At 51.4% G+C, this 13,614-nt stretch overlaps 1 protein-coding gene across 2 annotated transcripts in view; it reads right to left on the minus strand.

The window, feature by feature from the left end:
- Window positions 1–13,614, minus strand: part of GPR137B (G protein-coupled receptor 137B) — a 43,808-nt gene that overhangs the window by 16,313 nt on the left and 13,881 nt on the right. For both annotated transcript variants that reach the window (XM_012660347.1, XM_012660348.1), the window contains one exon: window positions 8,314–8,363. In XM_012660347.1, the coding sequence (XP_012515801.1) occupies window positions 8,314–8,363 (50 nt within the window). The remainder of the gene's footprint in view (window positions 1–8,313; window positions 8,364–13,614) is intronic.

The following is a 13,614-nucleotide window of genomic DNA, read 5'->3' on the forward strand; positions in this document are numbered from 1 at the left end:
GTTCAGTAGACATGCAAATAAGGACCGGCCTTGTTTGGCTCCAAAACAGACTGGTTTAATTTGAATATGTTTGCAATTCAAGTCTGGGAGCAGAAAACCATCAGGTCGAAGTTATTCTGAAGCTAGAAAGTGATGGTGTCTTCAAAAGCCACCGTGGACTGGGACGCGGGAAACCTAGATTCCAGCCCCAACTTGACATGCCACTGACGATGGGGGTTAGACAGGACAGAGGGAGGGAGAAAGATGAGAGAGAGATGGGGGGGAGAAAGATGAGAGTGTAAGAAAAGCAGGCAAAGGTCACTGCCCCCCTGCAGCTGCATTTCCTGCCCTCAGACGCCAGTGTGACATAACCCTCTGCTTACTGGAGCTAACCAGAATGGGATTTTATGCCTTGCAATTAATAATTTACTATCCACTGGCAAAGTCTCACATGCAATTTTCGGAGCCCACATCCTACCAAAGGAACTTTGTCTTCCTGGCTCCTGCCCACCCTTCAGCTTAGTTCAAACAGCACGGATGCAAAGGCTTTGCTGCCTCTACATAGGACGGACGGACGGGTACGCGCGTGTACATACGTACGTACGTACGTGTACACACACACACACACACACACACACAGAGTCAGGCTTCCCCGACATCTGCTTTCCTGGTTCCCTGCACGTTCACTTCGCAGACTTATCACAGTTCAGGTGGGCGACGGAGCTTCGGCCCCTCTCTCCACACTGCGGGCGGCAGGGGCTCCACAAACAGGTTTGAAGAGGGAGGGAAGGAAGAAGGAAGGAGTCAGTCCAAAAAGCACTGCCTTAGATATCTGAACAAGGCCGCCCTTTTATTTCCTATAACGGCTCACAGCTGCTCACAGCAGCTGCTAGGCCTTCCCCTGGCTGGTGGGGACACAACCTAACCTGGAGGAATGACATTTTCCAGGCAGGGCGGAAGGTCTGCAGGCGCCTCCCTGCACAGCCCCATGCTGGGGGCTGGGGCTCGTCAGCCTGTGCGGAGAGTGACGACACGGCCCAGGCCCCCGGCAGCGCAGGGTGGCAGGGCAGGTGGCGCAGTGCTGAACGTGCGCGCCTGGAGGGAGGGGCACGGTGCACGGACGGGACGTGCAGGAGGGGCCACCCCCACGAGGCTGCAGTGTGCTGTGCGCAGCGCCCCCGGAGCTGGAGCTCGCCACGCGGGCCGTGGCGGGCAGCGCTGTGAAGCCTTGGGGATTCGACATCAAGTGTCACGACGCATGCAAAGCTTTTCAAGCAGAAACAAGTTCCTTTTGGGAGAAGAACATTAATGATTTGCCAAGGACAGGCTCTTTTCTGGGACACGGTCACCGATCAAGTCCCTCCACACCCACCTCCTGCCCTCCTCGCGTTGCAGGCCCTGCTGTTCCCTCTGCACCTCCAGCAGCTCCCCGACCGGACTGCAGGGACCAGCCTTCCTGTGTCCCCAGCCCCAAAACCCAGTGCTCGACGCCCCTGCCCTATCCTTCGATTCTAAGACACATTCTTTGCTTCACATTTTCACGTCTCTACGGTCAGGATCATCTGGCAACGTGGAACACGGTGCATTTAAGGCAGGAGTCCGTCTTCTCCTCCTGAAACCTGCTGTGAAGCCCACAGTGGGCCGATGGGAGGGCAGGATCAGGAAACTATGAAGTTTGCTAGCGAACCGGGGTGAGCCCCCCACCCAGGCTAAGCCCCTGCTTCCTCCTCTCTAGAGCTCGAGGTGTTCTGGGCCTGTCTCTCGGGGCTGCCGAGAGATGCCCGTGGAGCACTGAGTGCCGGGCTGTTCGGAAGTCGTTCTGGGTCTCACCTGTGCTCGGCCATGTTCTCACGTGGTGGGGAATCGGGGCCGTGTAGAGAGAGGAGAGAAAGGCAGGGCCATCTGGGAGTCACCAAAAGTCTGTATTCCGGTTCCTCAAAAGCTCTGTTTTTAATGTTTTATTGTTATCCATAGTGCTTTTGTGCAGAGCACAAGTTGGAAACTCCAGAACCCACTGGTGCAGCCCTACTGTTTCTGGCCCCTTGCCGGTGTGCTCACGCACTCTGCACGGTGACAGCAGCCAGCCTCTGGAGAGGCACAGTGTGGCACTTACCTTTTCCAGCTGCTTCCTTCCTCATGGGCGTTGTTTAAAACACAGCTGACCCTTGAACAACACGGGTTTGACCGGCGTGGGTCCACTGATACGAGGATTTTCTCCTGCCTCTGCCACCCCCCAGACGGCAAGAGCAACCCCTCCACCTCCTCAGCCCACTCAACGAGAAGATGATGAGGATGAAGACCTTTATGATGATCCACTTCCACTTAACAACCAGGAAATACATTTTCTCTTACGATTTTCTTAATGACATTTCCTTTTCTCTAGCTTACTTTATTGTAAGAATACAGTATACAATTCATAAAACACACAGAATAAGTAGTGGACTATTTATGTTCTTGGGAAGGCTTCTGGTCAACAGTAGGCTATTGTAAAATTTTGGGGGAGTCAAAAGTCATACTCGGATTTTGACCATGCAGTGAGGTTGGTGCCCCAACCCCTGTGTTGTTTGAGGGTCAACCATATAATTAAATTGTGGATGTAAATTCTCATTCTTCTTTCCTCATTATAAAAGCAATGCGAGACTGCTAGTGGACACTGGGAAAGTACCAAAAGGATAAAGGCAAGGAAACCCGCCACAACGCCCCGTCCAGTGTGGCACTGCTGCAGGTACTGGGGTGCGGCTCCCTGCCCTCCTTTTTCCCTCTTGGCTTCCACACCATGGTCATTAGACTCCACTCCACCCTCTTCCTTCCCTCACCCTTTCCTCTTCTGCCCAGCATGACACAGAGGGTGTGAGAGGCAGGCAGAGCTGCAACATCATGAGAATCTCTGGGCCACTCTGAACCACAGCCTCCTCATCTTTCCAGCAGAGACGGGACTCCGTTCTTGCCTCAAAGAGCTCTTGTGAGAATTAAAGGGGACCCACACCTTCCTTCTCCGCTTTCTTTTCCCCCCTGTCCTCAACCTTCAGTGCCTCCATGTTTCACCCTAGCCCCTTCTTTCTTCAACAACTTCTAGAAAAAGCCTTCACCTCATCCCATCACCACACACAGTCCTCCAGAACGGGCTCCGCTCATCCCGCTGCTGACCCCGTGTCCTCCCAGGCCCCACGACCTCCTCACTAGCCTCAAAGGCCTCTCGTGGCTTCCATCCTTCCCAATCTTCCTGGGGCCCACCACCTTGTGCCTGGACAGCCCCCGGTTCCTCTTCCTCCTCCTCTTTCTCCAAAGGAAGGACGGCCTGGGCTGTCTCCTCTACACTCTCTTCCTTGGGAAACAGGCTCGCTCCTCCAGCTTCTCTCACAACTTCTGTACAGCCAAGTTCAGAAATCTCTCGTCCAGAGCCACCGCCTCCGCCCGAGCCCCAGACTCACGCCCCTCCCAGCCTGGCGCTCGGAGCCCCCACACTCAGCCAGCTCGCCCCAAACTCGATTCCCAACGTCCCTCCTCTAACGCGTCTCTAAGTGCCCCTGTCTCTGTCAAAGGCACCACAACTTTTCACAGACTCCTAAAAGCCGTCTTTGATGCCACCCCCACCCCTGCCGTCAAAGTCAACAGATTCTCATTCCCACCCTCCTGTCTGGGCCTCCTGTGGCAGCCTCGCCACGGCGCCTCGCGCCTTTGGCCAGAGCTAACGTACGGTTCCCCGATCCACCTCCGCCCTGAACCCCGGCCTTGCACCCTCCAATCCACAGGTGGCTCCCATCTACGGACGACACCCTACGTGCTAATTAAGCTGGTCTACTCCCGCTCCCAGGCCCATCCATGCGTCCCCACCTCCCTGTCTCATGCAAGCTGATTTTTCTGCCTGAAACCTTCCTCCCCCTTGATTTCTTTCAAATCCTATTCTCTGAGCCTTTAGGAGGCTTTGCTTAGCCTGCCAAACAAAAGCCTTGTTACTATGTTAAAGAAGCAGGCTACGTTGGGAGATTTGAGACAATATGGAAAAAAATATGTATGAGCTAACACTAAGTTAAAAAGTCAAGACGGAAAATTGCACGTAAACCCCAACTTTGTCTCAGGAAATGTATAGAAAACCAACAATGGAATACGTCTTTGAATCTCCTTAGGGCTGAAGGGGGTTTACATTGGGAGCAGGGGGAGTTTAGTAGATTTGTTTTATTTTTCTCCACATATCTGTAGTCACGAAATTTCACGTTCCATTTTATAATCTTTTCCCAAATAAGCTTGTATCCCTTTCACAATGTGAAACTACCTTGCAGGTCTACCCTTTTCCCCACAGACCGTCAGCTGTGATAGAAGGGGAGAGATCTGGAGGTGTGGAGAGTGAGTTTTAAAGAGGGGGCCAGAGTAGACGGTACCCAAAAAGTATGCTGCCATAGAAACAGACTTTTGTACATTGCCCCAAAACTACCTCTTTTCAACTCAAACCACATGGTCAGGACAAACAGCTCATCCTGGCATGATGACAGGAAAGACCAAAGGAAAAGAAAATCACATGACCCAGCGTCTGGGAAGAACGCTTTGCTTGCGGGACTGGAGGGTCAGCGCCCTGGTCAGTAAGTGCAGAGATGAGGGAGTCTTCAGGGCAGCTGCGCAGAGACGCAGAGACGGGTGGTGGGACGTGCGTGCTGCCCGCTCCCCCGCTACCACAGCGCTTTAGTGCCGCCTATTGTTTATTTTATTTTGAGACAGAGTCTTGCTCTGTTGCCCGGGCTAGAGTGCCGTGGCGTCAGCCTAGCTCACAGCAACCTCAAAGTCCTGGGCTCAAGCGATCCTTCTGCCTCAGCCTCCCGAGTAGCTGGGACTACAGGCGTGCACCACCATGTCTGGCTAATTTTTTCTCTATACATATATTTTCAGTTGTCCAGATCATTTCTTTCTATTTTTCAGTGGAGACGGGGTCTCGCTCTTGCTCAGGCTGGTCTCGAACTCCTGACCTCGAGCGATCCTCCCGCCTTGGCCTCTCAGAGTGCTAGGATTACAAGTGTGAGCCACCGCGCCTAGCCCCATAAATTTCTTAAAGAAAGGGAACAGCAAAGCCTTTTACTTTGGCTTACTATATATTTTTTGTTTATTAAAAAAAAAAAAATCAAAGATGGAGGGCAAACAGTTGAAAATGTTTAAAATCTGAGTGCTCTCGAGCACTCCCGTGCCCAGCATTCACATTTCCCAAACCAAAGAGATGAAAATACACAGACTGCAAGAAGAGAAAAAAATGAATCAAACTGGTACCCACTTCAGCAAAACTCCAAGCTACCTGATGTGTGAGGGGAAGCGGGACTTTAAGAGAAAGAAATAAAGTGATTTTTGGCTGGGTTGCATATAAATTATATCCAAAAACAATGAATTGCTACAGGAATAGTATGGGGTGGGAAGTTTCAACTAGTTCTAGACTAATGGCTTGTGTTTCATTTCAAATGAGTCATGATTAAATTGGGGAAGCCAGTCTATTTAGAAGCCAGCATTACCAAAACATCTCAAGGGATAAATCGTGGCCTGAAATGTCTCTAAGTGGCATCTGGTTTAACAGAAATAGGGAGTTAAATAGATGTGCCTAAACATGAATAAATTCCTAGGACTTCTTTATACCTGGCAATGAAATCATTAGGTCTGAATTAACAGGTTTCTCCCTCTGAAACCTCTACCGTCCTGCTTCAAGAAACTTCCAACCTCCCCGGGCCAAAAAACCCAACTTTTTTTTTCTTCCCAGACTCTAGAACTGTGAGAAACATCTAGCTTTTAACATCTGGATCCAACTGTAGTTCTCGCCACCTTCTGCCTTCATCTCTGCAAATCCCCTCCCAATAAAAACGGCCATACCCATCAGCACAGCTTGTCTTTGGGCTATACTTTGCTTCAAAGTAACCTGGATTCAACCTTCAACCTTCCACCACCTGGATTCAAGATCAAGCAAGGATTGTCTCCATGCATACATCTCACCTAGAGACCCCACCCAGTGCTCAGGGGTTGAAAACTTTTTAAATAATTTCCTTCTGACCAATGCTTTCACATTCCACCTCTGGAAGATGCCCAATTACCTCAGCCTCAACCAACCATTTGCAAGATAAAATCAGTTTCACGATCCAATCAGCATGTTCTCTCACCCCAACTCATACTTTGACCTATGTTCTGGTTGAGGGGATAGAAGGCAAAAATTATGGATGCAGAGGAAATGCTAGCTGGTTTGTTACCTGAGAAGACAGGGAATTGTCTACTCGGATTTACGACAGGTTGAGCATCCCTAATCTGAAAATCCAAAATCTGAAACTTTTTGAGCACCAACATGATTCTACAACTGGAAAATTCCACACCTGACCTTATGTGATGGGCCACAGTCAAAACTTTGTTTCATACATAAAATTATTAACAATATTGTATAGAATCACCTTCAGCCCATGTGTATAAGGTGTATATGAAACAAATGAATTTCATGTTTAAACTGGGCCCCATCCCCAAAATATCTCATTGTGTATATGTAAATATTCCAAAATCAGAAAAAAATTCCAAAATCTGAAACACTTCTGATTTCGAGAAGGGTTTTTTTTTTTTTTTTGAGACAGAGTCTCACTCTATCACTTGGGCTAGAGTGAGTGCCGTGGCGTCAGCCTAGCTCACATCAACCTCAAACTCCTGGGCTCAAGCGATCCTCCTGCCTCAGCCTCCTGAGTGGCTGGGACTACGGGATCGCACCGCCACATCTGGCTAATTTTTCTATTTTTAGTAGAGACAGGGTCTTGCTCAGGCTGGTCTCGAACTCCTGACCTCAAGTGATCCTCCTGCCTCAGCCTTCCAGAGTGCTAGGTTACAGGTGAGAGCCACCGAGCCCGACCCCAAACATTTTGGATTAGAGATACTCAACCTGTACTTTAAATTGCCTTCCTTAGGATCAGCATCATTTCATAGTGGACGCTGAAGTTCCATCAGATAGTCCGGTGGAAACAAGAGCTGAACTACCCAAAAAGTAGAGCAGGGAGATAGCAAGACTGGGTGAAAAACAAAGCACAGGACAATGAATCTTGGGACCTGCATCCTGGCCTGAGCACCATCACATAACTTTCTGAACTTCAGAGAAGCTTTCTGAACTTGTTTCCTTGGCTATAAACTGGGGATTAAAATATTATATTTTCAGAATTTTAAACAAAAAGTCTTTATAAATTTTTATGTATACGTATTACATATTTTAAAGTAACAAAATTTTTCATTTTGACCCAAAAAGATAACTGGCCAGAGTTGCCTTTCCAGAAACATCTGCCCACGGCCGTGGTGTTCCTGGGCAGGCACGCCAGAGCACCCAGACTCACGCCGCACCGCCTCGCCCCTTCCCGAGGCCTTTTCTCCTTCCCTGCTCTAGGCAAATCTGACCATTGGTGAAGCCACTGGTTCTACGCTTGTGGGAAGTCACAGATCTCTTTGAAAATCTGGGAAAAACTATCTAGGAACGCCCTCCATAGAAAAAGCATGCAAATCCACCTCTTCACACAAATTTGGCACAGAACTTAAGAGGTTTACCTTCCAGATTACAAGCCTCTCCTGGACACCCCACCTGGCGTAAGACTCTCTTCTTCCACAAAATGTCCACGACTCCCCCAGTCCACAGTGGCCATGGCAGAGATGCTCCGTGCTATCAGCATGTTGCACATACTGCTTTCCCCAATTCTGGAAGTTTTGGTGTTGAGACCTCTTTACAAACAGAGTGTATATTTCTCAACTACATGTCTTCCTTGTGGTGCCCAAGTACTGAACGGTCAGAACCCCACTTGCCGGATGTGCATGGATACCCGGCAAGCAGCTGCGTAGCAAGTTATGGCAACTGCGCAATGGGCGCAGGAGTTCTGGAAAACAAGGAGCCTCCCAGCAGTCAGCAGCTGGAGACAAGGGTGCTCAGGCCAGCAGCAGGTGAGCCAGGTACTACCAGAGCTGCGCTTGCAGGCAGAGGCGGGTATGGGGAGGGAGGAGCACCTGGCACCTTCAAGGCACCCCGTTTCCTTCTGCTGAGGCCCTTCACGTCTCAAGTGCCTCAGAAAGGTTTAGACGCAACACACATCTATTCTATTCCTGACTATTTCCTCTGTGGTTAGGAAAGGCACCAGGCTCCTGTTTCTAAACAGGGTAAGTAGGCCGCAAGACCCGGTGAGTCACGCCAGCGAGCTGACTCTCACGGGCAACGGATACGACGTCTGTGGGCGGCGAGCAAGCAGGACTGCATCGGGCGCCCACAGAGGACCAACGTGGGCAAAGCCCAGACACAGCGACAAGTTTACCGTGTGCGCGCTGTCACCTTCTGTCGCAGAGGGAAACGCCCCGGGTACTTACCGGTATTTGAGTAATTCTGGAGAATATTTTGACTTGGCTTTGAAAATCACCTGCAACGACAGAAAAACACGGCAAGTTGGGGTGTGATATATTGACACCGAAAAATTGATATCATCGCCTGGGGTTCCTCTGTCCCTTTATACACAGGTGCTGGGCTCATTTTCTGAAAGTGAGGTCTACATTTTGTGAGAATGTTTGTTATGCCAAATGCTTTTTTATGCCATGCACATAATTTTAAAAGTAAAGGCATTTAAAAATGGTTAAAAAACAAAAATAAAGGTGTTACTCGTCTACTCCTGCCAAGTACTTCTTATTTTAAGATTCTTATTTAAGATAAACAGTCCACCCTCTTTATTAGAATTTTTGCTGGCACCAAATTAATATCGTTGAATATAAGTGTCTGCAGGCCTGAAACTTTGCAGTATGTTTAAAATTATAAAACATCTGCTAAATTTGACCAGCTTTAAAAAAAAATAAATAAATAAAATTATAAAACATCTTTGGACTATGGAAGTATCCAACTAGGCTGTTTTCTAAGAGAAAAATACTGCAGATTGGAATTTCTCGAGCTCTTTAGAACCTGCACAATTGCTGAGGTGCCCACGCAGTCAGTGTGGAGCCTGGCCTTTGAGAAGACAAAGAGGAGACAGAAAGCAGGTGTTGGCCAGTTGCGGTGGCTCACGCCTATAATCCCAGTGCTTTGGGAGATCAAGGCGGGAGGATAGCTTGAGGCCAGGAGTTTGAGACCAGCCTGGGCAACACAGCAAGATCCCATCTCTACAAAATATTCTAAAATTAGCTCATCATGGTGGTGTGCGCCTACAGTCCCAGCTACTCAGGAAGCTGAGGCAGGAGGATCCCTTGAGCCCAGGAGTCTGAGGCTGCAGTGAGCTATGACTGAGTCACCACACTCCTGCATGGGCCACAGAGCAAGACCTTATCTCCATCCATCCATCAATCAATCAATCAATAATAAAATAACGTGCGTGTGAGAGGACAGCACTGGGAGAAAAGAAAGGGTGTGGGAGAGTGGAAGGGAGAGGACATTTTTCAGAGATGATCGTCGAGCATCAGAACACCCACATTCCAACAAGCCTGGACCCTTAGACCAACATCTCTCCATTCTCCCCCTTCCCGCCCAGCTCCAGCCCCTGGCAACCACCATTCTACACTCTGCTTCTGTGAGTTCGACTTTCTTAGATCCCACTTATAGGCGGGCGCACACGGTATTTGCCTTCCTGTGCGGGCTTACTTCACTCGGCATAGCGTCCTCCAGCTTCGTCCACGGTGAGCGAGTCCTGGGATCGACCCTCCAGCACGGCGACCCCCGTGAGCAACACTGCACTTGCAACTTGCCAAGAGAGCAGACCTTAAGTGTTCGCGTCGCAAAAACAAGGTGGGGGTGATGCGCGTGGTGGATACATTCATTAGCCTCACTGTGGGACTCGTTTCACTGTGTACACTTATGTCAAGGCAGCGCATTGCACACTGCGAATACATACAATTTTTATTTGTCAATTATACCTCAGTAAAGCTGGGGGGAAAAATAAGACCGTCGTTCCTTACTTCCCAAGCAAACAGTTCCCCCGCCCTTGACCTCTGGGCCTTTCCTCCTGTGGCCCTAGGCCTGTGCCAGCCCCCCGAAGCCACCGCCCTCCCTCACACATCCCTCCTGGGCCCCTCTCCCTCCTGGGGGCCCTAGTCACATTCGCTCGTCCCCTCTTCTCAGCTCTCTTCGCACGTGGCACTGCTCTCGGGATCTGCTCAGACCCCACAAATATCTGCCCAAGGGACAGAAACCTGTTGCCTGAGGGGGGATCAACTCAGTGCCAAGCAGGGAATATGAGCTTCGGTTCTGGTCGGGGGGAGGGGACAGGCAGCTCTGGGACCCGTGGGGGCACACGAGGGGTTAGAGACAGTTGCCCCTTGTCTGAGGAGAAAGCAGGAGGAAACCCATTTGCTGGACTGGAGGGAAACTTGAAAGTAACTGCAGGAAATCCCTCAGCAGACGTCACAAGGCGGGGACCCCAGTGTGACTCTGTGGGCCAGTTCCCAGAATACACAGGCAACGGGAGGAGCCACTTCCCCTAGGGAACCTTCTAGAAGACATTCTGAGGACTTCAGTAGCCATTCTTGGACTCATATGTGCAGAAGAATCACCTGGGGAACCCGTGAAAAACACAAATCCCAGCTCTCCCGCACCCCCTTGCAGAGATGCCAATCCAGCAGGTCCAGGGTGGGGCCCAGGGATCTGCATTGTAAAAGCCCCCCTGCATTCAGTAAGTTCCCCCAGGTGATTCCGACACAGCCAGCCCAAGGACCACCTCCTGAGAAATACTGATCTGAAGAGAATGAAATTGCCTGACCTCATATTCTTGAATAGCTTTGCAATCTTCTTCTAAAACGTACGAAAGCAGGCGTTCGCGATAATCCGACGGCGTATGAGTCAGAGTTGGCGTATGGGGGTAAGAACACGGGTCAGAGAAACACGGAGGCCACAGACAGCCCCACACGTGCACACACAGGCCCCACCTCAAACTTCCAACAACACGCTGCCAACAGAGCTGCTGCTTCGGACATCAAAGGGAGAAGAAACTACAGCAGTAAAAAATTATTTGGCCTTGTCAAGGAAAGACGCAAGTTTTGCTTTCACATTTTGCCACCCTTCGTGGGGCTTACTCGGTGGTAAGTAACTCAGCCTAACTTGCTTGGACTACTCTTATCTTGATAAGGAAAACCCCCATCTGTTACTTGGCACATCAGCCACCTGAGACCCCACCCCTCACGGAAGACCCGCATCAGCATAGTACTAACCTACTACCTGGCCCATCAACTAATCTACTACCTGGAGCATCAGCGTGACACTAAATCTACTACCTGGAGCATCAGCGTAACACTAAATCAACTGATAGTGAGCACCGAGTCTGCTCCAGACACCAGCCCAATTATTGGGCTCAAAACCGCAAGAAATAAGGAAGAGCAGGCCCCGTCCTGGGGAAACACACAGCCAGACACACACGTCAGCGAACAGGCAACAGTGGTGTGAGGAGGTGTGGGGAGGAGTGAGGAGGTGTGGGGGGGGAGTGGGAGGAGTGGGGAGAGTGAGGAGGAGTGGGGAGGAGTGAGGAGGAGTGGGGAGGAGTGAGGTGGTATGGGGAGGAGGGAGGAGGAGTGAGAAGGTGTGGGGAGGAGTGGGGAGGGAGGAGGTGTAGGGAGGAGGGAGGAGGAGTGAGGTGTGGGGAGGAGTAGGGAGGTGTGGGGAGGAGGGAGGAGTGAGAAGGTGTGAGGAGGTGTGGGGAGGTATAGGGAGGAGGGAGGAGTGAGGAGTGAGGAGGTGTAGGGAGGTATGAGAAGGTGTGAAGAAGCCTGAGGACCTTGAGGAGGGGTGAGGAGGTGAGCAGGGAAGGTGGCCGGAGGGGGCTGGGCTGTGGATCCGGGCCAGCAGGCGGCAGTCTGCAGCCAGGAAAGGAGTCCCTCCCTCAGTCAGAGTGCCACGGAGTGTTTCAGGAGAAACCAGAGCTGTGCTACGAGAGAGGGGCCCGGGGTGTGGGCCAGAAGCCAAGGGCCTGGACATGGGTTGACAGAGAAGGTGAGAAGGCAGGTGTGTGTTTAAATGCAACTCACAGACATAACGCAGATCAGTGGATGCCCAGGTCTGGGGGACAGCTGGAGAGAAATGGGGACTGACTGCTAATGGGCACAGGGTTTCTTTTTGGGGTGATGAAAAAGTTCTAAAAGGGACTGTGGTGATGGCTACACAACTCTGAACACAGTACACTTTTGAATGGGGGAATCGTATGGAACGTGAATCTTAATAAAGCTGTTACAGGCCGGGCGCAGTGACTCATGCCCGTAGTCCCAGCACTTTGCGAGGCCAAGGTGAGAGGATTGCTTGAGGTCTGGAGTTCGAGACCAACCTGGCCAACACAGCAAGACCCCGTGTCTACAAACAAATTTTAAAAATTAGCCAGGCATGGTGGTACACACTTGTAGTCCCAGCTGCTCAGGAGGCTGAGGCAGGAATATTGCCTGAGCCCAAGAGTTTGAGGGTGCAGTGAGCTGCAATGAAGCCACTGTACTCCAGCCCTGGCAACAGAGTGAGACCCTATCTCAAAAAAGATTTTTTAAAAAGCCGTTATAAAACCAAAAAAGAGCAGGGAAGAGGTCGAGTGGCCCCCCTCAGTAGTCAAGGCCTCAAAGCCTGCGGGGGAGAGAGGCCGGGGCAGTGTCCAATGGTGCCCAGCAGATAGAATCAAGGTGGAGAACGAGCCATGGGGTCTGGCCACAGGCGGGCTCAGCCAACCAGGCAGGGCCCTGGAGGGGGAAGTGGGCAGACGCTGGCAGGAGGAAGTGAGAGCAGTGAGTCAATTCTAGAGCATAAACCACTCTTCAAAGATGCGTGTTTGGGAAATGCAAGACAGAGCTTACTCGAGGGTGCAAGCATCTTGCTCTAAGACCAGGTGATGCAAGCATGCTTGTGGGCAGGCAGAGCCTGGCCCCCGAGAATGGCATAGCCGGGAGAGGCAGGAGGGCAGGGGCATAGCGGAGGGCAGGGAAACTGAGGCAGCAGGAAGGGGGGCAGAGGGAGCGTGGGGGGACAACTGTGGGGGAAGGGAAGTCAGGTGGGGGAGCCCCAGCTGCTTCTGGGGAAACTCGATCAGGAACTGAACAGTGAGTACGCGAGGGTCCCTCCTTCCCCTCCCCTCCCTCGGGCGTCTACACGGTCTCTGAAAACACCAGGGTTTTTCAGGGCTTCCGCCACAGTGGTCAAAGGGATGGGAGGACAGGGGAAGCAGGATCAGGCTCGACGGAGAAAGAGGAAACAGCAGCAGCTTTCACCAGAAACCTTGAAGTCCATCATCTCATGAAAATAAAGCATTTTCCCCACAAAAGCAAATTCCTTTTGGTTTTCGCGTCACTTCTGCTTTTGCAAGTCTACCCAGAACAGGTCAAGGGGTGGCGCTGTGAGTGATCCTGGCCCCCGGGTGACTGCTGCAGGGCGAGCTGCAGCTGCAAGATGCCCCCAGCGGGCCACTGGAGGCCGGGCAGGAACATTCCAGAGCCCGCATGGGTTTCTCGCACGGATCTCTCCCACAAGAGGCCGAGGCCCCCGCACCCCCTCGGTAACCCCTGGCTTTCACCCGACCCTTGCAGACGACACAGGAGGGCCCAGGGCTCTGCGTGTGACGTACTTGTGTCGACAGAAGCAGAGAGGCTTCCGAAGCAGCCGCTGAACCCTGCCCGCGCCCCTAATAAATCAGCCTGTTCACGCGTCACTGGTTTGTTCCCACCCTTTGAACC

This window comes from Propithecus coquereli, unplaced genomic scaffold (assembly GCF_000956105.1).
Source record: "Propithecus coquereli isolate 6110/MARCELLA unplaced genomic scaffold, Pcoq_1.0 Scaffold66, whole genome shotgun sequence".
Classification (NCBI taxonomy): Eukaryota; Metazoa; Chordata; class Mammalia; order Primates; family Indriidae; genus Propithecus; species Propithecus coquereli.